We start from the raw sequence: 26,643 nt of genomic DNA on the forward strand, positions 1-26,643 counted from the left end.
GCCTCTTCCCAGTGTTTTTATTCTTTCCCCTCTCACTATTAAACCAAGGTTCCACAACCTTTTGTAAGGTTGTGCATTCCTTAATCCTTCCTCCAGTTGCTAACCTGGGGCGGCACAAGGCTCCCCTTATTATTATTTATTTTATTTTTTTTAACTTGTCTTCCAAACAGTAGTTTGGTTCCCGACATTCAGAATATATAAAGTTATGTGGATTACTTGCGGCTTTTGTTTTAAATACAACTCAAATCGCTGAGCTCAAGTTTTAAGTGGAAATCAATTCTCGACTGTCTTGAAGCAAACACGAAACGGTGTCAATTGTCCGCAACTCAAAGTAGTGATATTAAAGGGATACTTCACCCCAAAATTGTGTCACTAATCACTTACCTACCCCCGTGTTGTTCCAAACCTGTAAAAACTTCATTCGTCTTCGGAACACAATTTAACCCCTTACTTGTCACCACTCATTTTCAGCATGGAGACACAAATGACATAACCAAAATTAAAAGGTTGCTGCTTAGGAGTCTTTCTTACTAGATACATAATGTTCACAAAGCTGACACTTCAAAGTTTACTGTTCAGGAATCAGAATTACTCAGACCGTTATAATCGAGATAAGCTCAAACATGTCAATAAAAATATTAAAAACCTATTGAAGTGTATTAAATGATGTAGGATATGATTTTAGATACATAATGAAGCTAAAGCCACAAGTCTACTAATACTTTGATATTTCAGAATATGATCTCACAAAGTGTGAATTTTATGAAACCTTTTCTAAGACCATGTCATGTGTGTTTTTAGAGAAGGCTCATAAAAGGCTAACAAAATTGATTTATGACTCCTGATTATCTCTTGTTTGGACCGGCAAAACTGCCCCATTCATGATTCTATTGTTCTTCCGAAACGAGCCTTTCACACATCGGCCAGGTATGACACAAAATCCTCATTCTTCATTTATCATCATTCTTTTGTTTTTATTTCGCTACTTTTAGCCTTTGTTCTGGTATTTCAAGGTTTACCAAGCCACATCGCTTCACTTCCAGTATACATTTACCCCACTGTTATCAAAAGCCTTACTATAAAAATACAACAAAACATTTTCTTACAACCTTTGACAAAACTATTACAAAATGCATTATGAAGAAGAACTGCACCTGCTATGTAGCTGCATTAGACCTGACGTTAGCATCAAGCTACATAAGACTATTTATGAAATTATTAGTACACTTTTACTCAAAACTCACTTTAAACCCTGACTGAGGTTTGTAATAACCTCCTTTTGCGATCACATGTGGAATTTGCTATTTATAGCCTTTTACATCGCTGCACAAGTTAGCATTTCAGATGTACATTTTTAATATTGTTATAAAAACGCCCCAAATCTCAAGAAAATCGCATACCAACCATTAACTAACGTAATCGTGTGTTTATTATTTGGATATTTCATGGGTACAGAGGTTTCTCTGTGTTGTTGTGGTCAGATATCAACACGGAAGTGTACAGGAAATGCATCATGGGTAGGACGGGGCGGCATATGATGCACCGTTATGATGGACAAGACACGGGCGAATCCGGTCTCTGTCAGCGCACACACGGAAGACTATACACACAGAGACAGGGCTGGCAGCGGATCATTACCATCAGATCGCGTAAACCAGTGGAAAATGAATAGAAATTATGATTCTGTCTGAAGAAATATAAAGTAAACATCAGTAAATATATCTCTGTGTATATGCAACTTTTGCCTATAAACCCTATTTGACGCTTTTCAGTGAATCTATGACAACACAAACCACTGCAGACGTGACTGAATATGAATGCTTGGTGAATTTCTATTCTAAAAATGGCTCCTATTTTGTACTCCTGACATAAATTACTAAATAACGGTCACTGTTTTATCAAAACATTGGTCAAATATTGAAGCTACAGTCTTTAAACTTTCAACTGATGCGCAGTTTCTCCAGGTCAAGTAAGAGAGTGATGTTTAACGTGCTGTGAAAGTAAAACAATAATCTGGGGCCGGTGACGATCCTTGACAGCAAAGGGGTTAAAGATATTTTGGATGAAAACCGGGAGGCCTGTGACCATCCCCAAGTAAAACACTCGTCGGTCAAGGTCCAGAAAAGTATGAAAAGCACCGTCAGAATTACCCATCTGCCATCAGTGGATGAACCGTAACGTTAGGAAGCGATGAGAACACTTTGTACACAAATGAAACAAAGACTTTATTCAACAGATGGTCTCCTCTGTCTCTCCCCACATCACCCTAGCGCCATTTTGAAAAACACCTGCTGAACGCAAACGGCATATGCTAGTGGATGCCACGGTTCTCTTTCAAATCAAGGCGTAAATTTATGTAGAAAACACAAGCTTGTGGCGCGGCTGACACAGAAGAACGTACACAGTCTGACTACTCCAAGGATGCTTTTCTGGACCTTGACAGTGCATTTTACTTGGCAGTCTGTGGGCCAATCACAAGCCTCCTGGTTTTCCTCCAAAATAAGTTGTGTTCCAAAGATGAACGAAGCTCTTATGGGTTGGGAACGACTTGGGGGCAAGTGATGACGATTTTCAATTTGGGGTGGAGTATCCCTTTAATATTGAAACTGTGCTAGAAACAAACCGCCCAAGATGTTGCACAAGCCAACAGTTTTCAAAAGAGGTCATTCACTGAGAGTCCAAACATTAGTTCTATTTGAGTGTCATTTCGGCAATTATTTTTCAGAATTATAATTGACCTGCTACTGCACAAAAACCCCCTTACGTCAGTACAGGTTCTGCAAGTTTGGCTCCCCAAATACTAAATTGAACTTAAGAGATGCCTGCCATTTTCCTAACACAATGGAAAACCTATAAATAACCCATCTGAAGGTGGAAAATGTTGTGCCAGTGTTGATACTGGGAGTGCGCTTTTATTGTACATGGATTTAAAAGCATTAGAGATGTCAACAAGGAGCATTAGGAAACAAATTTAACTGAGCAAACCTATTTGGGGATGCAAGGAGAAAATTAAACTGCTCATTTGAAGTTACCAACACGAAGAAATCAAGTTCACTGCATAAGAGGCACGCAAAATCTGCAGTGCTTCAAGGAAGTGGACGTTCACGCAGAACTCTTGGCACAAGTGCCAATTAACAGCAGTCCCTTTACAGCATCATGGGCAATGTATTCCACCTTTACAGTACTCATCAAAAGGGAGCTCACAGCAGGTCCCTTTAAAAGGGTTATTAACTTCCCTAACGCGAAAAGGGAGCCTTTCCTTCTGGCAAGAGAATAGGTACAGTAGGACTACCCGCTTCCTCGCTCAAATCAATTGGTTAAACTAGACAAGAAAAACCGAAGCAAGAATAAGTTTGCTCCCCCACATTTATTGAAGACCAGCCAAAGTCTTCTTGTGCTCTTGAACCACTACAGGACCGAGCGAGGCCTTCCCTTCCCACTGAAGGCCTAGAAAAAGCAGACACCAGAGTTAAGTGCTTGAAGGGTCAAAAACCAAGCTTAAAAGCACCTTCCTACCTCCAAAAGGAGAAGCAGCAGTTCCACCATCAGGACCACATGTGGAGTCACAGCAACCACAAACCTGGTGGTTCCCATCAGCAGCAAGCCACCTGCAATACGAAAAATCAGACATGGCACCTTTAATGTATTCGTAAGTGGCATGAACATACCCATTGGCAAAGGAACAGGATTTGTGGAGCGCGTCACTAGGTGCAGAAGCAAGAGTGGCCTTCAGAACACACGTCATGTAGATCTGCAAGAGACACCACGGGTAAGGGGTCACAAACCAAAGCAAATGGGAGAGGTCGTTCTCCCAAACACTCATAATACATACAGAAGGACTGGATCCCCCCTGGAACATGAAGGCCTCCAGCTGGAACCGGATTTTGTCCTCCTGGGATCGAGGCATGAAGCGCGAGCTGGAAGCTGTGACCTTGGCATCCACAAGACATCTAAAAAAAAGGAGTGAAAAGTAGTTGTCGGGGACAAAGTGGTTACAAGGAGCAAACGCGAGAACAAGTCAACTCTGCAGCATCTGGTGACATGAACACACCCATGATTCTCAATGAACAAATATCTCGGAAGGGCGTTCACATCAGGTACTTGGGTGGCCACACAGCTGTCCACAAACACACGCAGAGGGACGTGGTTGTATACCTTCACAGATGCCTCAACATTAATAACGTCACCCAGGAAGTAAGAGTTTGAAGGCCTCTCAAAGGACCAGTCATCTGCAAGAGGGAAGAACTGCTTAGGCACAGCCTCGTTCAGAAGGCAGGAGGTCTAGAGAAACTGCACAAACCCATCATGAGCTTCAGGGAGAACAGCAAGACTTCTTCACCAGCCTCCGTTGAGGCATAAGGGACCCAAGTTGGCTTCAAGGCATTACCGCTGACATTTTGAAACCTGCCGTTCAAGTTACCAATTAAACGGGCTTCCAGTTCCACCACCGCAAGCAATGCCACGAGTCACAAAAGGTCACTTACCTTTGATAATGGCATTGAACACCAATAACTGCACCACCTGCACGGGTAATCGGAGTGCCAGCAAACGCCTCAGGAGTGTAGGTAAGGGCAAAGGTGTAGACAAGCTCATCCTTGGTCATCTATAGGAGACGGACGTTGTTACCTAGAGGATTCTCCCCAAACCCCCCCCCCCCCCCCCATTCCTAAAGGCATCTTAGCAAGTCATGCCATAACACTTGGTTACCCGAGTAAGCGGTTATTAAGAGTTTTTCCCCAGATATAGATTCAGGGAACCGTCGATACCAAAACAAGGGCCCATTTTTAGTAGGGTTCAATAAATCTAGTAACACTTAACCGCTCTTACCATCAACACACTATTGCAGTCCTGCAGTTCATTGTCAAAGAAGAGCACCTTGGAGCCTGGGACCAAACCGACAACAGGACATCCTCCCAAAGTCAGACCAGATGGCTGGATCAGTTCACCATTGCTAAACAAGTCCTGCTGTACCTCCACATGAACCCGGTTCTCACCGCATTGAATAGCTACACTACTGGGAGTCACAGGTTGCCTCAAATGGAAGTCCACCGCCATCTCACTCGGCACTTCTGGAACAGTGGGAAACCTCCAGTCCAAAGGCTTCACTGGACCCTGCAACACCTGCTTCTCCTGAAGACCAAGAGGCTCTTGTGCAAATCCTCTGTAGTCAAGACTCTGAGACAGAGAAGCCTTCTGCAAAGTGTTTCCGAGCACTTGAGAAGAAACAGGCACTCTGGAAGCTGGATATGATTGATGCTTCTTGCTTTTTGGACTTTGACTGGATCTCAAACTTCCAAAAGCATTCTTCAGATCAAACACCACAAGCACAACCAGCACTAACACATATTGCAAAAGACCCATCCTGACAAACGTTAACACAATACCCACCAGTCTTACAATTACACCAATTTTACAATTAAAGTTTGACTGTGTGTCTATGATAGACAATGAATGTCATTAAAAAAGCCCCTGATATGACTCAAATAATATAGAATATTCATAAAAATCTCTCTCTTTTTAAATGGTTTTTAGTTTATCATTGGAAAAGATTTGGAAAAATGTAGAATTACATCACTTGCTCCCCAATGAATCCTCTGCAGTGAATGGGTGGCATCAGAACGAAAGTCCAAAGAGCTGATATAAATATCAATATAATCCACAAGTAATTCACATCAATTACTGTCTTTTGAAGTGAAAGGCTTTGTGTTTATAAGAAACAAATCCATCGTTAAGAAATTCAAACTATTGTTTCCGGCCAAAATATGAGTTCATAATCCCAGTTAAAGGTGCCATAGAATGCATTGATACAATATTTTAAATGATATCTACATAAAAAGGTACGTGGCTTGGGTATGGGCAAAAATTCTCCAGAACGGTTTTACATGTCCATTTACAACCCTGGGATTTGTCCACTCAGTTGTTAATGAAGAGGGAGGGACTATCGTTAATTAGCTGAAATCTGTAGAATAGAAAAAGACCAAAGGGCAATGTCTCCTCTTTGTGTTTAGCTGTTGAACAATGGCTGGAAGTTGGTGTTTGGTTCAGATTTCGTTGGTCTGTGCTTTCTGTCATGCTGTTCCACAGTGGAGTAAGTCGCTTCAGGATGCTCAAGCTCTGATGATGCAGCAGACTGACCAGCAGTTTCAGCTCCAGAAGCCAGTTCAACAGCTAACTAACCAACAGTTTCCGCTTCGGAAGCCAGTTCAACAGCTAACTAAGCCGCAGTTTCCACTTCAGAAACCAGTTCAACACCTACCTAACCCGCAATTTCCACTTCAGAAGCCTGTTCAACAGTTAACTAAGCCGCAGTATCCGCTTCAGAAGCCTGTTCAACCGCTAACTAACCAGCAGTTTCCGCTTCGGAAGCCAGTTCAACAGCTAACTAAGCCGCAGTTTCCGCTTCAGAAGCCTGTTCAACAGCTAACTAACCAGCAGTTTCCACTTCAGAAACCAGTTCAACACCTACCTAACCCGCAATTTCCACTTCAGAAGCCTGTTCAACAGTTAACTAAGCCGCAGTTTCCGATTCAGAAGCCAGTTAAACAGCAGTTTCAGAAGCCAGTAGTGCAGGCAGAGCCCTTTGATAAATGTGTAGCTGTAGCTGATTCTGAGCAGATCCAATGTGGTCTACCTGGGATCAGTGGTGCTGAGTGTGAAGCTATCAACTGCTGCTTTAACGGACAGCAGTGTTTCTATGGAAGGGCGGGTAAGTGTTCTCAATCTTATTCCGTTCGTGTCAAACTGATTCTCTGAATTTAACCTGCTCTTGTACCTTGTTCTAGTGACCGTCCAGTGTATTAGAGATGGTCAGTTTGTGGTAGTGGTGTCTAGAGATGTTACTCTGCCTCGACTGAGTCTGGATACGGTTCATCTACTGGGTGGAAATGACCCACCTTGTGCTCCTGTGGGGTCTACACCTTCCTTTGCTATATACCAGTTCCCTGTGACCGCATGTGGCACGAGCGTGATGGTGAGCAGCTGCTACTGGTTTTATTCTGCATTTGCTTGTGATGGACTGGATGCTGACACTGTTCCTATTCACAGGAGGACAGCGGATATGTGGTGTATGAAAACCGAATGACCTCCTCGTATGAAGTGGGGATTGGACCATATGGTTCTATCACAAGGGACAGTCATTTTGAGTAGGTGATCCATGTCTTGGTGTGACCATTAATCCCTGATAAATGCTACAAGCTCGCTGTGTGTCGTCCAGGTTTCTCTTCCAGTGTAGATATTCGGGAACTTCTGTGGAAGCTCTGGTTGTGGAGGTCAACTCTGTTCCTCCACCTCCACCAGTAGCTGCTCCTGGACCTCTCAGGGTGGAGCTCAGACTGGCCAATGGCCAATGCGTCACCAAAGGCTGTGCTGAAGGTAAGGTCTTGTCCTGTGTCTGCCTAAAGCCTTTCAAACTGGAGTCTGGTTAAACCCCAGTGTTGTTCCTCAGGGGATGAGGCCTACACGTCCTATTACAGTGACGCTGATTATCCCATCACAAAAGTCCTGCGAGAGCCTGTGTATGTTGAGGTGCACATTATGGAGAGGACCGACCCCAACATTGTCCTGACGCTGGGACGTTGTTGGACGACTTCAACCCCCAGTCCACTCAGTCTCCCCCAGTGGGACCTTCTGATCGACGGGTGAGTGTACAGCCAATCTTTATCCAGTTAGTCTGCTGGGAGACCCTTTCTAACTTTTTTTTTTTTCTCTTGTTTTCAGATGCCCTTACCAGGACGACCGCTATCTGACCACACTGGTTCCAGTGACTGGATCGTCTGGTCTTCAGTTCCCAACCCACTACAAGCGCTTTGTTGTGAAGATGTTCACATTTGTAGATCCAGCCTCACTGGCTGCTCTGCAGGAAACCGTATGCCCCCCTTTACTTGAACATCTGTATATTTACTACTTGTGGATTCTATGACTTGAGCCTCTTTCTTCCCTGTCAGATCTTCATCCACTGCACTACAGAGGTGTGCCATCCATCATCTGGCTCTTGTGAGCAAAGCTGCACCAGGAAACGTGAGTTCTTGCTCTTGACAAGAGGAACTGGGCATTTTAGAAGTGCATTCTCACTTTGAACATCTCTCTTTCAGGAAGAGACACTCGTATCAAGGCTGTCTCTGGGGAGCAGACTGTGGTTTCTAGTGGAGAAGTTACTCTGGTCATGTAAATCTAGTGTTTTTAATAAACTTTTCAGAACCCTTAGGTGTCTTTTTGTCTATTGGTATTGTTTTGGTTCGGCAGAATGCGGGATTACATGCCTCTTCCCAGTGTTTTTATTCTTTCCCCTCTCACTATTAAACCAAGGTTCCACAACCTTTTGTAAGGTTGTGCATTCCTTAATCCTTCCTCCAGTTGCTAACCTGTGGCGGCACAAGGCTCCCCTTATTATTATTATTTTTTTTTTTTTTTAACTTGTCTTCCAAACAGTAGTTTGGTTCCCGACATTCAGAATATATAAAGTTATGTGGATTACTTGCGGCTTTTGTTTTAAATACAACTCAAATCGCTGAGCTCAAGTTTTAAGTGGAAATCAATTCTCGACTGTCTTGAAGCAAACACGAAACGGTGTCAATTGTCCGCAACTCAAAGTAGTGATATTAAAGGGATACTTCACCCCAAAATTGTGTCACTAATCACTTACCTACCCCCGTGTTGTTCCAAACCTGTAAAAACTTCATTCGTCTTCGGAACACAATTTAACCCCTTACTTGTCACCACTCATTTTCAGCATGGAGACACAAATGACATAACCAAAATTAAAAGGTTGCTGCTTAGGAGTCTTTCTTACTAGATACATAATGTTCACAAAGCTGACACTTCAAAGTTTACTGTTCAGGAATCAGAATTACTCAGACCGTTATAATCGAGATAAGCTCAAACATGTCAATAAAAATATTAAAAACCTATTGAAGTGTATTAAATGATGTAGGATATGATTTTAGATACATAATGAAGCTAAAGCCACAAGTCTACTAATACTTTGATATTTCAGAATATGATCTCACAAAGTGTGAATTTTATGAAACCTTTTCTAAGACCATGTCATGTGTGTTTTTAGAGAAGGCTCATAAAAGGCTAACAAAATTGATTTATGACTCCTGATTATCTCTTGTTTGGACCGGCAAAACTGCCCCATTCATGATTCTATTGTTCTTCCGAAACGAGCCTTTCACACATCGGCCAGGTATGACACAAAATCCTCATTCTTCATTTATCATCATTCTTTTGTTTTTATTTCGCTACTTTTAGCCTTTGTTCTGGTATTTCAAGGTTTACCAAGCCACATCGCTTCACTTCCAGTATACATTTACCCCACTGTTATCAAAAGCCTTACTATAAAAATACAACAAAACATTTTCTTACAACCTTTGACAAAACTATTACAAAATGCATTATGAAGAAGAACTGCACCTGCTATGTAGCTGCATTAGACCTAACGTTAGCATCAAGCTACATAAGACTATTTATGAAATTATTAGTACACTTTTACTCAAAACTCACTTTAAACCCTGACTGAGGTTTGTAATAACCTCCTTTTGCGATCACATGTGGAATTTGCTATTTATAGCCTTTTACATCGCTGCACAAGTTAGCATTTCAGATGTACATTTTTAATATTGTTATAAAAACGCCCCAAATCTCAAGAAAATCGCATACCAACCATTAACTAACGTAATCGTGTGTTTATTATTTGGATATTTCATGGGTACAGAGGTTTCTCTGTGTTGTTGTGGTCAGATATCAACACGGAAGTGTACAGGAAATGCATCATGGGTAGGACGGGGCGGCATATGATGCACCGTTATGATGGACAAGACACGGGCGAATCCGGTCTCTGTCAGCGCACACACGGAAGACTATACACACAGAGACAGGGCTGGGAGCGGATCATTACCATCATTACCATCTTACTTGACCTGGAGAAACTGCGCATCAGTTGAAAGTTTAAAGACTGTAGCTTCAATATTTGACCAATGTTTTGATAAAACAGTGACCGTTATTTAGTAATTTATGTCAGGAGTACAAAATAGGAGCCATTTTTAGAATAGAAATCAGCTGATTCTGAGCAGATCCAATGTGGTCTACCTGGGATCAGTGGTGCTGAGTGTGAAGCTATCAACTGCTGCTTTAACGGACAGCAGTGTTTCTATGGAAGGGCGGGTAAGTGTTCTCAATCTTATTCCGTTCGTGTCAAACTGATTCTCTGAATTTAACCTGCTCTTGTACCTTGTTCTAGTGACCGTCCAGTGTATTAGAGATGGTCAGTTTGTGGTAGTGGTGTCTAGAGATGTTACTCTGCCTCGACTGAGTCTGGATACGGTTCATCTACTGGGTGGAAATGACCCACCTTGTGCTCCTGTGGGGTCTACACCTTCCTTTGCTATATACCAGTTCCCTGTGACCGCATGTGGCACGAGCGTGATGGTGAGCAGCTGCTACTGGTTTTATTCTGCATTTGCTTGTGATGGACTGGATGCTGACACTGTTCCTATTCACAGGAGGACAGCGGATATGTGGTGTATGAAAACCGAATGACCTCCTCGTATGAAGTGGGGATTGGACCATATGGTTCTATCACAAGGGACAGTCATTTTGAGTAGGTGATCCATGTCTTGGTGTGACCATTAATCCCTGATAAATGCTACAAGCTCGCTGTGTGTCGTCCAGGTTTCTCTTCCAGTGTAGATATTCGGGAACTTCTGTGGAAGCTCTGGTTGTGGAGGTCAACTCTGTTCCTCCACCTCCACCAGTAGCTGCTCCTGGACCTCTCAGGGTGGAGCTCAGACTGGCCAATGGCCAATGCGTCACCAAAGGCTGTGCTGAAGGTAAGGTCTTGTCCTGTGTCTGCCTAAAGCCTTTCAAACTGGAGTCTGGTTAAACCCCAGTGTTGTTCCTCAGGGGATGAGGCCTACACGTCCTATTACAGTGACGCTGATTATCCCATCACAAAAGTCCTGCGAGAGCCTGTGTATGTTGAGGTGCACATTATGGAGAGGACCGACCCCAACATTGTCCTGACGCTGGGACGTTGTTGGACGACTTCAACCCCCAGTCCACTCAGTCTCCCCCAGTGGGACCTTCTGATCGACGGGTGAGTGTACAGCCAATCTTTATCCAGTTAGTCTGCTGGGAGACCCTTTCTAACTTTTTTTTTTTTCTCTTGTTTTCAGATGCCCTTACCAGGACGACCGCTATCTGACCACACTGGTTCCAGTGACTGGATCGTCTGGTCTTCAGTTCCCAACCCACTACAAGCGCTTTGTTGTGAAGATGTTCACATTTGTAGATCCAGCCTCACTGGCTGCTCTGCAGGAAACCGTATGCCCCCCTTTACTTGAACATCTGTATATTTACTACTTGTGGATTCTATGACTTGAGCCTCTTTCTTCCCTGTCAGATCTTCATCCACTGCACTACAGAGGTGTGCCATCCATCATCTGGCTCTTGTGAGCAAAGCTGCACCAGGAAACGTGAGTTCTTGCTCTTGACAAGAGGAACTGGGCATTTTAGAAGTGCATTCTCACTTTGAACATCTCTCTTTCAGGAAGAGACACTCGTATCAAGGCTGTCTCTGGGGAGCAGACTGTGGTTTCTAGTGGAGAAGTTACTCTGGTCATGTAAATCTAGTGTTTTTAATAAACTTTTCAGAACCCTTAGGTGTCTTTTTGTCTATTGGTATTGTTTTGGTTCGGCAGAATGCGGGATTACATGCCTCTTCCCAGTGTTTTTATTCTTTCCCCTCTCACTATTAAACCAAGGTTCCACAACCTTTTGTAAGGTTGTGCATTCCTTAATCCTTCCTCCAGTTGCTAACCTGTGGCGGCACAAGGCTCCCCTTATTATTATTATTTTTTTTTTTTTTTAACTTGTCTTCCAAACAGTAGTTTGGTTCCCGACATTCAGAATATATAAAGTTATGTGGATTACTTGCGGCTTTTGTTTTAAATACAACTCAAATCGCTGAGCTCAAGTTTTAAGTGGAAATCAATTCTCGACTGTCTTGAAGCAAACACGAAACGGTGTCAATTGTCCGCAACTCAAAGTAGTGATATTAAAGGGATACTTCACCCCAAAATTGTGTCACTAATCACTTACCTACCCCCGTGTTGTTCCAAACCTGTAAAAACTTCATTCGTCTTCGGAACACAATTTAACCCCTTACTTGTCACCACTCATTTTCAGCATGGAGACACAAATGACATAACCAAAATTAAAAGGTTGCTGCTTAGGAGTCTTTCTTACTAGATACATAATGTTCACAAAGCTGACACTTCAAAGTTTACTGTTCAGGAATCAGAATTACTCAGACCGTTATAATCGAGATAAGCTCAAACATGTCAATAAAAATATTAAAAACCTATTGAAGTGTATTAAATGATGTAGGATATGATTTTAGATACATAATGAAGCTAAAGCCACAAGTCTACTAATACTTTGATATTTCAGAATATGATCTCACAAAGTGTGAATTTTATGAAACCTTTTCTAAGACCATGTCATGTGTGTTTTTAGAGAAGGCTCATAAAAGGCTAACAAAATTGATTTATGACTCCTGATTATCTCTTGTTTGGACCGGCAAAACTGCCCCATTCATGATTCTATTGTTCTTCCGAAACGAGCCTTTCACACATCGGCCAGGTATGACACAAAATCCTCATTCTTCATTTATCATCATTCTTTTGTTTTTATTTCGCTACTTTTAGCCTTTGTTCTGGTATTTCAAGGTTTACCAAGCCACATCGCTTCACTTCCAGTATACATTTACCCCACTGTTATCAAAAGCCTTACTATAAAAATACAACAAAACATTTTCTTACAACCTTTGACAAAACTATTACAAAATGCATTATGAAGAAGAACTGCACCTGCTATGTAGCTGCATTAGACCTAACGTTAGCATCAAGCTACATAAGACTATTTATGAAATTATTAGTACACTTTTACTCAAAACTCACTTTAAACCCTGACTGAGGTTTGTAATAACCTCCTTTTGCGATCACATGTGGAATTTGCTATTTATAGCCTTTTACATCGCTGCACAAGTTAGCATTTCAGATGTACATTTTTAATATTGTTATAAAAACGCCCCAAATCTCAAGAAAATCGCATACCAACCATTAACTAACGTAATCGTGTGTTTATTATTTGGATATTTCATGGGTACAGAGGTTTCTCTGTGTTGTTGTGGTCAGATATCAACACGGAAGTGTACAGGAAATGCATCATGGGTAGGACGGGGCGGCATATGATGCACCGTTATGATGGACAAGACACGGGCGAATCCGGTCTCTGTCAGCGCACACACGGAAGACTATACACACAGAGACAGGGCTGGGAGCGGATCATTACCATCAGATCGCGTAAACCAGTGGAAAATGAATAGAAATTATGATTCTGTCTGAAGAAATATAAAGTAAACATCAGTAAATATATCTCTGTGTATATGCAACTTTTGCCTATAAACCCTATTTGACGCTTTTCAGTGAATCTATGACAACACAAACCACTGCAGACGTGACTGAATATGAATGCTTGGTGAATTTCTATTCTAAAAATGGCTCCTATTTTGTACTCCTGACATAAATTACTAAATAACGGTCACTGTTTTATCAAAACATTGGTCAAATATTGAAGCTACAGTCTTTAAACTTTCAACTGATGCGCAGTTTCTCCAGGTCAAGTAAGAGAGTGATGTTTAACGTGCTGTGAAAGTAAAACAATAATCTGGGGCCGGTGACGATCCTTGACAGCAAAGGGGTTAAAGATATTTTGGATGAAAACCGGGAGGCCTGTGACCATCCCCAAGTAAAACACTCGTCGGTCAAGGTCCAGAAAAGTATGAAAAGCACCGTCAGAATTACCCATCTGCCATCAGTGGATGAACCGTAACGTTAGGAAGCGATGAGAACACTTTGTACACAAATGAAACAAAGACTTTATTCAACAGATGGTCTCCTCTGTCTCTCCCCACATCACCCTAGCGCCATTTTGAAAAACACCTGCTGAACGCAAACGGCATATGCTAGTGGATGCCACGGTTCTCTTTCAAATCAAGGCGTAAATTTATGTAGAAAACACAAGCTTGTGGCGCGGCTGACACAGAAGAACGTACACAGTCTGACTACTCCAAGGATGCTTTTCTGGACCTTGACAGTGCATTTTACTTGGCAGTCTGTGGGCCAATCACAAGCCTCCTGGTTTTCCTCCAAAATAAGTTGTGTTCCAAAGATGAACGAAGCTCTTATGGGTTGGGAACGACTTGGGGGCAAGTGATGACGATTTTCAATTTGGGGTGGAGTATCCCTTTAATATTGAAACTGTGCTAGAAACAAACCGCCCAAGATGTTGCACAAGCCAACAGTTTTCAAAAGAGGTCATTCACTGAGAGTCCAAACATTAGTTCTATTTGAGTGTCATTTCGGCAATTATTTTTCAGAATTATAATTGACCTGCTACTGCACAAAAACCCCCTTACGTCAGTACAGGTTCTGCAAGTTTGGCTCCCCAAATACTAAATTGAACTTAAGAGATGCCTGCCATTTTCCTAACACAATGGAAAACCTATAAATAACCCATCTGAAGGTGGAAAATGTTGTGCCAGTGTTGATACTGGGAGTGCGCTTTTATTGTACATGGATTTAAAAGCATTAGAGATGTCAACAAGGAGCATTAGGAAACAAATTTAACTGAGCAAACCTATTTGGGGATGCAAGGAGAAAATTAAACTGCTCATTTGAAGTTACCAACACGAAGAAATCAAGTTCACTGCATAAGAGGCACGCAAAATCTGCAGTGCTTCAAGGAAGTGGACGTTCACGCAGAACTCTTGGCAAAAGTGCCAATTAACAGCAGTCCCTTTACAGCATCATGGGCAATGTATTCCACCTTTACAGTACTCATCAAAAGGGAGCTCACAGCAGGTCCCTTTAAAAGGGTTATTAACTTCCCTAACGCGAAAAGGGAGCCTTTCCTTCTGGCAAGAGAATAGGTACAGTAGGACTACCCGCTTCCTCGCTCAAATCAATTGGTTAAACTAGACAAGAAAAACCGAAGCAAGAATAAGTTTGCTCCCCCACATTTATTGAAGACCAGCCAAAGTCTTCTTGTGCTCTTGAACCACTACAGGACCGAGCGAGGCCTTCCCTTCCCACTGAAGGCCTAGAAAAAGCAGACACCAGAGTTAAGTGCTTGAAGGGTCAAAAACCAAGCTTAAAAGCACCTTCCTACCTCCAAAAGGAGAAGCAGCAGTTCCACCATCAGGACCACATGTGGAGTCACAGCAACCACAAACCTGGTGGTTCCCATCAGCAGCAAGCCACCTGCAATACGAAAAATCAGACATGGCACCTTTAATGTATTCGTAAGTGGCATGAACATACCCATTGGCAAAGGAACAGGATTTGTGGAGCGCGTCACTAGGTGCAGAAGCAAGAGTGGCCTTCAGAACACACGTCATGTAGATCTGCAAGAGACACCACGGGTAAGGGGTCACAAACCAAAGCAAATGGGAGAGGTCGTTCTCCCAAACACTCATAATACATACAGAAGGACTGGATCCCCCCTGGAACATGAAGGCCTCCAGCTGGAACCGGATTTTGTCCTCCTGGGATCGAGGCATGAAGCGCGAGCTGGAAGCTGTGACCTTGGCATCCACAAGACATCTAAAAAAAAGGAGTGAAAAGTAGTTGTCGGGGACAAAGTGGTTACAAGGAGCAAACGCGAGAACAAGTCAACTCTGCAGCATCTGGTGACATGAACACACCCATGATTCTCAATGAACAAATATCTCGGAAGGGCGTTCACATCAGGTACTTGGGTGGCCACACAGCTGTCCACAAACACACGCAGAGGGACGTGGTTGTATACCTTCACAGATGCCTCAACATTAATAACTTCACCCAGGAAGTAAGAGTTTGAAGGCCTCTCAAAGGACCAGTCATCTGCAAGAGGGAAGAACTGCTTAGGCACAGCCTCGTTCAGAAGGCAGGAGGTCTAGAGAAACTGCACAAACCCATCATGAGCTTCAGGGAGAACAGCAAGACTTCTTCACCAGCCTCCGTTGAGGCATAAGGGACCCAAGTTGGCTTCAAGGCATTACCGCTGACATTTTGAAACCTGCCGTTCAAGTTACCAATTAAACGGGCTTCCAGTTCCACCACCGCAAGCAATGCCACGAGTCACAAAAGGTCACTTACCTTTGATAATGGCATTGAACACCAATAACTGCACCACCTGCACGGGTAATCGGAGTGCCAGCAAACGCCTCAGGAGTGTAGGTAAGGGCAAAGGTGTAGACAAGCTCATCCTTGGTCATCTATAGGAGACGGACGTTGTTACCTAGAGGATTCTCCCCAAACCCCCCCCCCCCCCCATTCCTAAAGGCATCTTAGCAAGTCATGCCATAACACTTGGTTACCCGAGTAAGCGGTTATTAAGAGTTTTTCCCCAGATATAGATTCAGGGAACCGTCGATACCAAAACAAGGGCCCATTTTTAGTAGGGTTCAATAAATCTAGTAACACTTAACCGCTCTTACCATCAACACACTATTGCAGTCCTGCAGTTCATTGTCAAAGAAGAGCACCTTGGAGCCTGGGACCAAACCGACAACAGGACATCCTCCCAAAGTCAGACCAGATGGCTGGATCAGTTCACCATTGCTAAACAAGTCCTGCTGTACCTCCACATGAACCCGGTTCTCACCGCATTGAATAGCTACACTACTGGGAGTCACAGGTTGCCTCAAATGGAAGTCCACCGCCATCTCACTCGGCACTTCTGGAACAGTGGGAAACCTCCAGTCCAAAGGCTTCACTGGACCCTGCAACACCTGCTTCTCCTGAAGACCAAGAGGCTCTTGTGCAAATCCTCTGTAGTCAAGACTCTGAGACAGAGAAGCCTTCTGCAAAGTGTTTCCGAGCACTTGAGAAGAAACAGGCACTCTGGAAGCTGGATATGATTGATGCTTCTTGCTTTTTGGACTTTGACTGGATCTCAAACTTCCAAAAGCATTCTTCAGATCAAACACCACAAGCACAACCAGCACTAACACATATTGCAAAAGACCCATCCTGACAAACGTTAACACAATACCCACCAGTCCTCGTCTTTGCCATTAAGTACAGCTTTGAATTTAAGCGGCTCCTCCCCTTTCAGCTTGATTGATTACCTTTGATTCAACAAATTAACAAATGAGAACGTTCTGGAATGTCACTAGCCAATGGAAGGCTTGATAAGGATCTGAGATTTTCATCTACACTTATTCACAATTTTACAATTAAAGTTTGACTGTGTGTCTATGATAGACAATGAATGTCATTAAAAAAGCCCCTGATATGACTCAAATAATATAGAATATTCATAAAAATCTCTCTCTTTTTAAATGGTTTTTAGTTTATCATTGGAAAAGATTTGGAAAAATGTAGAATTACATCACTTGCTCCCCAATGAATCCTCTGCAGTGAATGGGTGGCATCAGAACGAAAGTCCAAAGAGCTGATATAAATATCAATATAATCCACAAGTAATTCACATCAATTACTGTCTTTTGAAGTGAAAGGCTTTGTGTTTATAAGAAACAAATCCATCGTTAAGAAATTCAAACTATTGTTTCCGGCCAAAATATGAGTTCATAATCCCAGTTAAAGGTGCCATAGAATGCATTGATACAATATTTTAAATGATATCTACATAAAAAGGTACGTGGCTTGGGTATGGGCAAAAATTCTCCAGAACGGTTTTACATGTCCATTTACAACCCTGGGATTTGTCCACTCAGTTGTTAATGAAGAGGGAGGGACTATCGTTAATTAGCTGAAATCTGTAGAATAGAAAAAGACCAAAGGGCAATGTCTCCTCTTTGTGTTTAGCTGTTGAACAATGGCTGGAAGTTGGTGTTTGGTTCAGATTTCGTTGGTCTGTGCTTTCTGTCATGCTGTTCCACAGTGGAGTAAGTCGCTTCAGGATGCTCAAGCTCTGATGATGCAGCAGACTGACCAGCAGTTTCAGCTCCAGAAGCCAGTTCAACAGCTAACTAACCAACAGTTTCCGCTTCGGAAGCCAGTTCAACAGCTAACTAAGCCGCAGTTTCCACTTCAGAAACCAGTTCAACACCTACCTAACCCGCAATTTCCACTTCAGAAGCCTGTTCAACAGTTAACTAAGCCGCAGTATCCGCTTCAGAAGCCTGTTCAACCGCTAACTAACCAGCAGTTTCCGCTTCGGAAGCCAGTTCAACAGCTAACTAAGCCGCAGTTTCCGCTTCAGAAGCCTGTTCAACAGCTAACTAACCAGCAGTTTCCACTTCAGAAACCAGTTCAACACCTACCTAACCCGCAATTTCCACTTCAGAAGCCTGTTCAACAGTTAACTAAGCCGCAGTTTCCGATTCAGAAGCCAGTTAAACAGCAGTTTCAGAAGCCAGTAGTGCAGGCAGAGCCCTTTGATAAATGTGTAGCTGTAGCTGATTCTGAGCAGATCCAATGTGGTCTACCTGGGATCAGTGGTGCTGAGTGTGAAGCTATCAACTGCTGCTTTAACGGACAGCAGTGTTTCTATGGAAGGGCGGGTAAGGGTTCTCAATCTTATTCCGTTCGTGTCAAACTGATTCTCTGAATTTAACCTGCTCTTGTACCTTGTTCTAGTGACCGTCCAGTGTATTAGAGATGGTCAGTTTGTGGTAGTGGTGTCTAGAGATGTTACTCTGCCTCGACTGAGTCTGGATACGGTTCATCTACTGGGTGGAAATGACCCACCTTGTGCTCCTGTGGGGTCTACACCTTCCTTTGCTATATACCAGTTCCCTGTGACCGCATGTGGCACGAGCGTGATGGTGAGCAGCTGCTACTGGTTTTATTCTGCATTTGCTTGTGATGGACTGGATGCTGACACTGTTCCTATTCACAGGAGGACAGCGGATATGTGGTGTATGAAAACCGAATGACCTCCTCGTATGAAGTGGGGATTGGACCATATGGTTCTATCACAAGGGACAGTCATTTTGAGTAGGTGATCCATGTCTTGGTGTGACCATTAATCCCTGATAAATGCTACAAGCTCGCTGTGTGTCGTCCAGGTTTCTCTTCCAGTGTAGATATTCGGGAACTTCTGTGGAAGCTCTGGTTGTGGAGGTCAACTCTGTTCCTCCACCTCCACCAGTAGCTGCTCCTGGACCTCTCAGGGTGGAGCTCAGACTGGCCAATGGCCAATGCGTCACCAAAGGCTGTGCTGAAGGTAAGGTCTTGTCCTGTGTCTGCCTAAAGCCTTTCAAACTGGAGTCTGGTTAAACCCCAGTGTTGTTCCTCAGGGGATGAGGCCTACACGTCCTATTACAGTGACTCTGATTATCCCATCACAAAAGTCCTGCGAGAGCCTGTGTATGTTGAGGTGCACATTATGGAGAGGACCGACCCCAACATTGTCCTGACGCTGGGACGTTGTTGGACGACTTCAACCCCCAGTCCACTCAGTCTCCCCCAGTGGGACCTTCTGATCGACGGGTGAGTGTACAGCCAATCTTTATCCAGTTAGTCTGCTGGGAGACCCTTTCTAACTTTTTTTTTTCTCTTGTTTTCAGATGCCCTTACCAGGACGACCGCTATCTGACCACACTGGTTCCAGTGACTGGATCGTCTGGTCTTCAGTTCCCAACCCACTACAAGCGCTTTGTTGTGAAGATGTTCACATTTGTAGATCCAGCCTCACTGGCTGCTCTGCAGGAAACCGTATGCCCCCCTTTACTTGAACATCTGTATATTTACTACTTGTGGATTCTATGACTTGAGCCTCTTTCTTCCCTGTCAGATCTTCATCCACTGCACTACAGAGGTGTGCCATCCATCATCTGGCTCTTGTGAGCAAAGCTGCACCAGGAAACGTGAGTTCTTGCTCTTGACAAGAGGAACTGGGCATTTTAGAAGTGCATTCTCACTTTGAACATCTCTCTTTCAGGAAGAGACACTCGTATCAAGGCTGTCTCTGGGGAGCAGACTGTGGTTTCTAGTGGAGAAGTTACTCTGGTCATGTAAATCTAGTGTTTTTAATAAACTTTTCAGAACCCTTAGGTGTCTTTTTGTCTATTGGTATTGTTTTGGTTCGGCAGAATGCGGGATTACATGCCTCTTCCCAGTGTTTTTATTCTTTCCCCTCTCACTATTAAACCAAGGTTCCACAACCTTTTGTAAGGTTGTGCATTCCTTAATCCTTCCTCCAGTTGCTAACCTGTGGCGGCACAAGGCTCCCCTTATTATTATTTATTTTATTTTTTTTAACTTGTCTTCCAAACAGTAGTTTGGTTCCCGACATTCAGAATATATAAAGTTATGTGGATTACTTGCGGCTTTTGTTTTAAATACAACTCAAATCGCTGAGCTCAAGTTTTAAGTGGAAATCAATTCTCGACTGTCTTGAAGCAAACACGAAACGGTGTCAATTGTCCGCAACTCAAAGTAGTGATATTAAAGGGATACTTCACCCCAAAATTGTGTCACTAATCACTTACCTACCCCCGTGTTGTTCCAAACCTGTAAAAACTTCATTCGTCTTCGGAACACAATTTAACCCCTTACTTGTCACCACTCATTTTCAGCATGGAGACACAAATGACATAACCAAAATTAAAAGGTTGCTGCTTAGGAGTCTTTCTTACTAGATACATAATGTTCACAAAGCTGACACTTCAAAGTTTACTGTTCAGGAATCAGAATTACTCAGACCGTTATAATCGAGATAAGCTCAAACATGTCAATAAAAATATTAAAAACCTATTGAAGTGTATTAAATGATGTAGGATATGATTTTAGATACATAATGAAGCTAAAGCCACAAGTCTACTAATACTTTGATATTTCAGAATATGATCTCACAAAGTGTGAATTTTATGAAACCTTTTCTAAGACCATGTCATGTGTGTTTTTAGAGAAGGCTCATAAAAGGCTAACAAAATTGATTTATGACTCCTGATTATCTCTTGTTTGGACCGGCAAAACTGCCCCATTCATGATTCTATTGTTCTTCCGAAACGAGCCTTTCACACATCGGCCAGGTATGACACAAAATCCTCATTCTTCATTTATCATCATTCTTTTGTTTTTATTTCGCTACTTTTAGCCTTTGTTCTGGTATTTCAAGGTTTACCAAGCCACATCGCTTCACTTCCAGTATACATTTACCCCACTGTTATCAAAAGCCTTACTATAAAAATACAACAAAACATTTTCTTACAACCTTTGACAAAACTATTACAAAATGCATTATGAAGAAGAACTGCACCTGCTATGTAGCTGCATTAGACCTAACGTTAGCATCAAGCTACATAAGACTATTTATGAAATTATTAGTACACTTTTACTCAAAACTCACTTTAAACCCTGACTGAGGTTTGTAATAACCTCCTTTTGCGATCACATGTGGAATTTGCTATTTATAGCCTTTTACATCGCTGCACAAGTTAGCATTTCAGATGTACATTTTTAATATTGTTATAAAAACGCCCCAAATCTCAAGAAAATCGCATACCAACCATTAACTAACGTAATCGTGTGTTTATTATTTGGATATTTCATGGGTACAGAGGTTTCTCTGTGTTGTTGTGGTCAGATATCAACACGGAAGTGTACAGGAAATGCATCATGGGTAGGACGGGGCGGCATATGATGCACCGTTATGATGGACAAGACACGGGCGAATCCGGTCTCTGTCAGCGCACACACGGAAGACTATACACACAGAGACAGGGCTGGGAGCGGATCATTACCATCAGATCGCGTAAACCAGTGGAAAATGAATAGAAATTATGATTCTGTCTGAAGAAATATAAAGTAAACATCAGTAAATATATCTCTGTGTATATGCAACTTTTGCCTATAAACCCTATTTGACGCTTTTCAGTGAATCTATGACAACACAAACCACTGCAGACGTGACTGAATATGAATGCTTGGTGAATTTCTATTCTAAAAATGGCTCCTATTTTGTACTCCTGACATAAATTACTAAATAACGGTCACTGTTTTATCAAAACATTGGTCAAATATTGAAGCTACAGTCTTTAAACTTTCAACTGATGCGCAGTTTCTCCAGGTCAAGTAAGAGAGTGATGTTTAACGTGCTGTGAAAGTAAAACAATAATCTGGGGCCGGTGACGATCCTTGACAGCAAAGGGGTTAAAGATATTTTGGATGAAAACCGGGAGGCCTGTGACCATCCCCAAGTAAAACACTCGTCGGTCAAGGTCCAGAAAAGTATGAAAAGCACCGTCAGAATTACCCATCTGCCATCAGTGGATGAACCGTAACGTTAGGAAGCGATGAGAACACTTTGTACACAAATGAAACAAAGACTTTATTCAACAGATGGTCTCCTCTGTCTCTCCCCACATCACCCTAGCGCCATTTTGAAAAACACCTGCTGAACGCAAACGGCATATGCTAGTGGATGCCACGGTTCTCTTTCAAATCAAGGCGTAAATTTATGTAGAAAACACAAGCTTGTGGCGCGGCTGACACAGAAGAACGTACACAGTCTGACTACTCCAAGGATGCTTTTCTGGACCTTGACAGTGCATTTTACTTGGCAGTCTGTGGGCCAATCACAAGCCTCCTGGTTTTCCTCCAAAATAAGTTGTGTTCCAAAGATGAACGAAGCTCTTATGGGTTGGGAACGACTTGGGGGCAAGTGATGACGATTTTCAATTTGGGGTGGAGTATCCCTTTAATATTGAAACTGTGCTAGAAACAAACCGCCCAAGATGTTGCACAAGCCAACAGTTTTCAAAAGAGGTCATTCACTGAGAGTCCAAACATTAGTTCTATTTGAGTGTCATTTCGGCAATTATTTTTCAGAATTATAATTGACCTGCTACTGCACAAAAACCCCCTTACGTCAGTACAGGTTCTGCAAGTTTGGCTCCCCAAATACTAAATTGAACTTAAGAGATGCCTGCCATTTTCCTAACACAATGGAAAACCTATAAATAACCCATCTGAAGGTGGAAAATGTTGTGCCAGTGTTGATACTGGGAGTGCGCTTTTATTGTACATGGATTTAAAAGCATTAGAGATGTCAACAAGGAGCATTAGGAAACAAATTTAACTGAGCAAACCTATTTGGGGATGCAAGGAGAAAATTAAACTGCTCATTTGAAGTTACCAACACGAAGAAATCAAGTTCACTGCATAAGAGGCACGCAAAATCTGCAGTGCTTCAAGGAAGTGGACGTTCACGCAGAACTCTTGGCACAAGTGCCAATTAACAGCAGTCCCTTTACAGCATCATGGGCAATGTATTCCACCTTTACAGTACTCATCAAAAGGGAGCTCACAGCAGGTCCCTTTAAAAGGGTTATTAACTTCCCTAACGCGAAAAGGGAGCCTTTCCTTCTGGCAAGAGAATAGGTACAGTAGGACTACCCGCTTCCTCGCTCAAATCAATTGGTTAAACTAGACAAGAAAAACCGAAGCAAGAATAAGTTTGCTCCCCCACATTTATTGAAGACCAGCCAAAGTCTTCTTGTGCTCTTGAACCACTACAGGACCGAGCGAGGCCTTCCCTTCCCACTGAAGGCCTAGAAAAAGCAGACACCAGAGTTAAGTGCTTGAAGGGTCAAAAACCAAGCTTAAAAGCACCTTCCTACCTCCAAAAGGAGAAGCAGCAGTTCCACCATCAGGACCACATGTGGAGTCACAGCAACCACAAACCTGGTGGTTCCCATCAGCAGCAAGCCACCTGCAATACGAAAAATCAGACATGGCACCTTTAATGTATTCGTAAGTGGCATGAACATACCCATTGGCAAAGGAACAGGATTTGTGGAGCGCGTCACTAGGTGCAGAAGCAAGAGTGGCCTTCAGAACACACGTCATGTAGATCTGCAAGAGACACCACGGGTAAGGGGTCACAAACCAAAGCAAATGGGAGAGGTCGTTCTCCCAAACACTCATAATACATACAGAAGGACTGGATCCCCCCTGGAACATGAAGGCCTCCAGCTGGAACCGGATTTTGTCCTCCTGGGATCGAGGCATGAAGCGCGAGCTGGAAGCTGTGACCTTGGCATCCACAAGACATCTAAAAAAAAGGAGTGAAAAGTAGTTGTCGGGGACAAAGTGGTTACAAGGAGCAAACGCGAGAACAAGTCAACTCTGCAGCATCTGGTGACATGAACACACCCATGATTCTCAATGAACAAATATCTCGGAAGGGCGTTCACATCAGGTACTTGGGTGGCCACACAGCTGTCCACAAACACACGCAGAGGGACGTGGTTGTATACCTTCACAGATGCCTCAACATTAATAACGTCACCCAGGAAGTAAGAGTTTGAAGGCCTCTCAAAGGACCAGTCATCTGCAAGAGGGAAGAACTGCTTAGGCACAGCCTCGTTCAGAAGGCAGGAGGTCTAGAGAAACTGCACAAACCCATCATGAGCTTCAGGGAGAACAGCAAGACTTCTTCACCAGCCTCCGTTGAGGCATAAGGGACCCAAGTTGGCTTCAAGGCATTACCGCTGACATTTTGAAACCTGCCGTTCAAGTTACCAATTAAACGGGCTTCCAGTTCCACCACCGCAAGCAATGCCACGAGTCACAAAAGGTCACTTACCTTTGATAATGGCATTGAACACCAATAACTGCACCACCTGCACGGGTAATCGGAGTGCCAGCAAACGCCTCAGGAGTGTAGGTAAGGGCAAAGGTGTAGACAAGCTCATCCTTGGTCATCTATAGGAGACGGACGTTGTTACCTAGAGGATTCTCCCCAAACCCCCCCCCCCCCATTCCTAAAGGCATCTTAGCAAGTCATGCCATAACACTTGGTTACCCGAGTAAGCGGTTATTAAGAGTTTTTCCCCAGATATAGATTCAGGGAACCGTCGATACCAAAACAAGGGCCCATTTTTAGTAGGGTTCAATAAATCTAGTAACACTTAACCGCTCTTACCATCAACACACTATTGCAGTCCTGCAGTTCATTGTCAAAGAAGAGCACCTTGGAGCCTGGGACCAAACCGACAACAGGACATCCTCCCAAAGTCAGACCAGATGGCTGGATCAGTTCACCATTGCTAAACAAGTCCTGCTGTACCTCCACATGAACCCGGTTCTCACCGCATTGAATAGCTACACTACTGGGAGTCACAGGTTGCCTCAAATGGAAGTCCACCACCATCTCACTCGGCACTTCTGGAACAGTGGGAAACCTCCAGTCCAAAGGCTTCACTGGACCCTGCAACACCTGCTTCTCCTGAAGACCAAGAGGCTCTTGTGCAAATCCTCTGTAGTCAAGACTCTGAGACAGAGAAGCCTTCTGCAAAGTGTTTCCGAGCACTTGAGAAGAAACAGGCACTCTGGAAGCTGGATATGATTGATGCTTCTTGCTTTTTGGACTTTGACTGGATCTCAAACTTCCAAAAGCATTCTTCAGATCAAACACCACAAGCACAACCAGCACTAACACATATTGCAAAAGACCCATCCTGACAAACGTTAACACAATACCCACCAGTCCTCGTCTTTGCCATTAAGTACAGCTTTGAATTTAAGCGGCTCCTCCCCTTTCAGCTTGATTGATTACCTTTGATTCAACAAATTAACAAATGAGAACGTTCTGGAATGTCACTAGCCAATGGAAGGCTTGATAAGGATCTGAGATTTTCATCTACACTTATTCACAATTTTACAATTAAAGTTTGACTGTGTGTCTATGATAGACAATGAATGTCATTAAAAAAGCCCCTGATATGACTCAAATAATATAGAATATTCATAAAAATCTCTCTCTTTTTAAATGGTTTTTAGTTTATCATTGGAAAAGATTTGGAAAAATGTAGAATTACATCACTTGCTCCCCAATGAATCCTCTGCAGTGAATGGGTGGCATCAGAACGAAAGTCCAAAGAGCTGATATAAATATCAATATAATCCACAAGTAATTCACATCAATTACTGTCTTTTGAAGTGAAAGGCTTTGTGTTTATAAGAAACAAATCCATCGTTAAGAAATTCAAACTATTGTTTCCGGCCAAAATATGAGTTCATAATCCCAGTTAAAGGTGCCATAGAATGCATTGATACAATATTTTAAATGATATCTACATAAAAAGGTACGTGGCTTGGGTATGGGCAAAAATTCTCCAGAACGGTTTTACATGTCCATTTACAACCCTGGGATTTGTCCACTCAGTTGTTAATGAAGAGGGAGGGACTATCGTTAATTAGCTGAAATCTGTAGAATAGAAAAAGACCAAAGGGCAATGTCTCCTCTTTGTGTTTAGCTGTTGAACAATGGCTGGAAGTTGGTGTTTGGTTCAGATTTCGTTGGTCTGTGCTTTCTGTCATGCTGTGCCACAGTGGAGTAAGTCGCTTCAGGATGCTCAAGCTCTGATGATGCAGCAGACTGACCAGCAGTTTCAGCTCCAGAAGCCAGTTCAACAGCTAACTAACCAACAGTTTCCGCTTCGGAAGCCAGTTCAACAGCTAACTAAGCCGCAGTTTCCACTTCAGAAACCAGTTCAACACCTACCTAACCCGCAATTTCCACTTCAGAAGCCTGTTCAACAGTTAACTAAGCCGCAGTATCCGCTTCAGAAGCCTGTTCAACAGCTAACTAACCAGCAGTTTCCACTTCAGAAACCAGTTCAACACC

General features: G+C 42.9%; 4 protein-coding genes and 2 long non-coding RNA genes across 6 annotated transcripts in view; 2 read left to right on the plus strand and 4 right to left on the minus strand.

The window, feature by feature from the left end:
- Positions 1 to 18,263, minus strand: part of LOC127971759 (uncharacterized) — a 151,184-nt gene extending 132,921 nt beyond the window's left edge. The window contains exon 1 of the long non-coding RNA XR_008156909.1: positions 18,115 to 18,263. This is a non-coding gene — a long non-coding RNA (uncharacterized LOC127971759). The remainder of the gene's footprint in view (positions 1 to 18,114) is intronic.
- LOC127971401 (uncharacterized) overlaps positions 1 to 26,643 on the plus strand; it is a 187,016-nt gene that overhangs the window by 141,766 nt on the left and 18,607 nt on the right. The window contains exons 10-11 of the mRNA XM_052574394.1: positions 6,253 to 6,462; positions 26,517 to 26,642. Of these exons, the coding sequence (XP_052430354.1) occupies positions 6,253 to 6,462; positions 26,517 to 26,642 (336 nt within the window). The remainder of the gene's footprint in view (positions 1 to 6,252; positions 6,463 to 26,516; position 26,643) is intronic.
- On the minus strand, positions 2,880 to 5,387 carry LOC127971423 (zona pellucida sperm-binding protein 3-like). Its single transcript, XM_052574429.1, has 8 exons — positions 4,828 to 5,387; positions 4,485 to 4,603; positions 4,301 to 4,404; positions 4,052 to 4,229; positions 3,833 to 3,950; positions 3,669 to 3,751; positions 3,517 to 3,608; positions 2,880 to 3,447 (listed from the first exon to the last, which is right to left on the minus strand). The coding sequence occupies exons 1-8, from the start codon at positions 5,359 to 5,361 to the stop codon at positions 3,368 to 3,370; spliced, it is 1,308 nt and encodes a 435-aa protein (XP_052430389.1). The 5' UTR covers positions 5,362 to 5,387; the 3' UTR covers positions 2,880 to 3,367.
- On the plus strand, positions 10,480 to 11,657 carry LOC127971580 (zona pellucida sperm-binding protein 4-like). The gene is made up of 5 exons (XM_052574690.1): positions 10,480 to 10,826; positions 10,900 to 11,092; positions 11,172 to 11,319; positions 11,399 to 11,471; positions 11,546 to 11,657. Exons 1-5 carry the CDS (start codon positions 10,640 to 10,642, stop codon positions 11,620 to 11,622), a joined length of 678 nt encoding a protein of 225 aa, XP_052430650.1. The 5' UTR covers positions 10,480 to 10,639; the 3' UTR covers positions 11,623 to 11,657.
- On the minus strand, positions 14,592 to 16,340 carry LOC127971764 (uncharacterized). Its single transcript, XR_008156910.1, has 2 exons — positions 16,013 to 16,340; positions 14,592 to 15,941 (listed from the first exon to the last, which is right to left on the minus strand). It is a non-coding gene; the product is annotated as an uncharacterized LOC127971764 (long non-coding RNA).
- LOC127971736 (zona pellucida sperm-binding protein 3-like) lies at positions 22,996 to 25,508 on the minus strand. The gene is made up of 8 exons (XM_052574963.1): positions 24,940 to 25,508; positions 24,601 to 24,719; positions 24,417 to 24,520; positions 24,168 to 24,345; positions 23,949 to 24,066; positions 23,785 to 23,867; positions 23,633 to 23,724; positions 22,996 to 23,563 (listed from the first exon to the last, which is right to left on the minus strand). The coding sequence occupies exons 1-8, from the start codon at positions 25,471 to 25,473 to the stop codon at positions 23,484 to 23,486; spliced, it is 1,308 nt and encodes a 435-aa protein (XP_052430923.1). The 5' UTR covers positions 25,474 to 25,508; the 3' UTR covers positions 22,996 to 23,483.

The sequence above is a fragment of the Carassius gibelio genome, chromosome A4 (genome assembly GCF_023724105.1).
Source record: "Carassius gibelio isolate Cgi1373 ecotype wild population from Czech Republic chromosome A4, carGib1.2-hapl.c, whole genome shotgun sequence".
Taxonomy (NCBI): Eukaryota; Metazoa; Chordata; class Actinopteri; order Cypriniformes; family Cyprinidae; genus Carassius; species Carassius gibelio.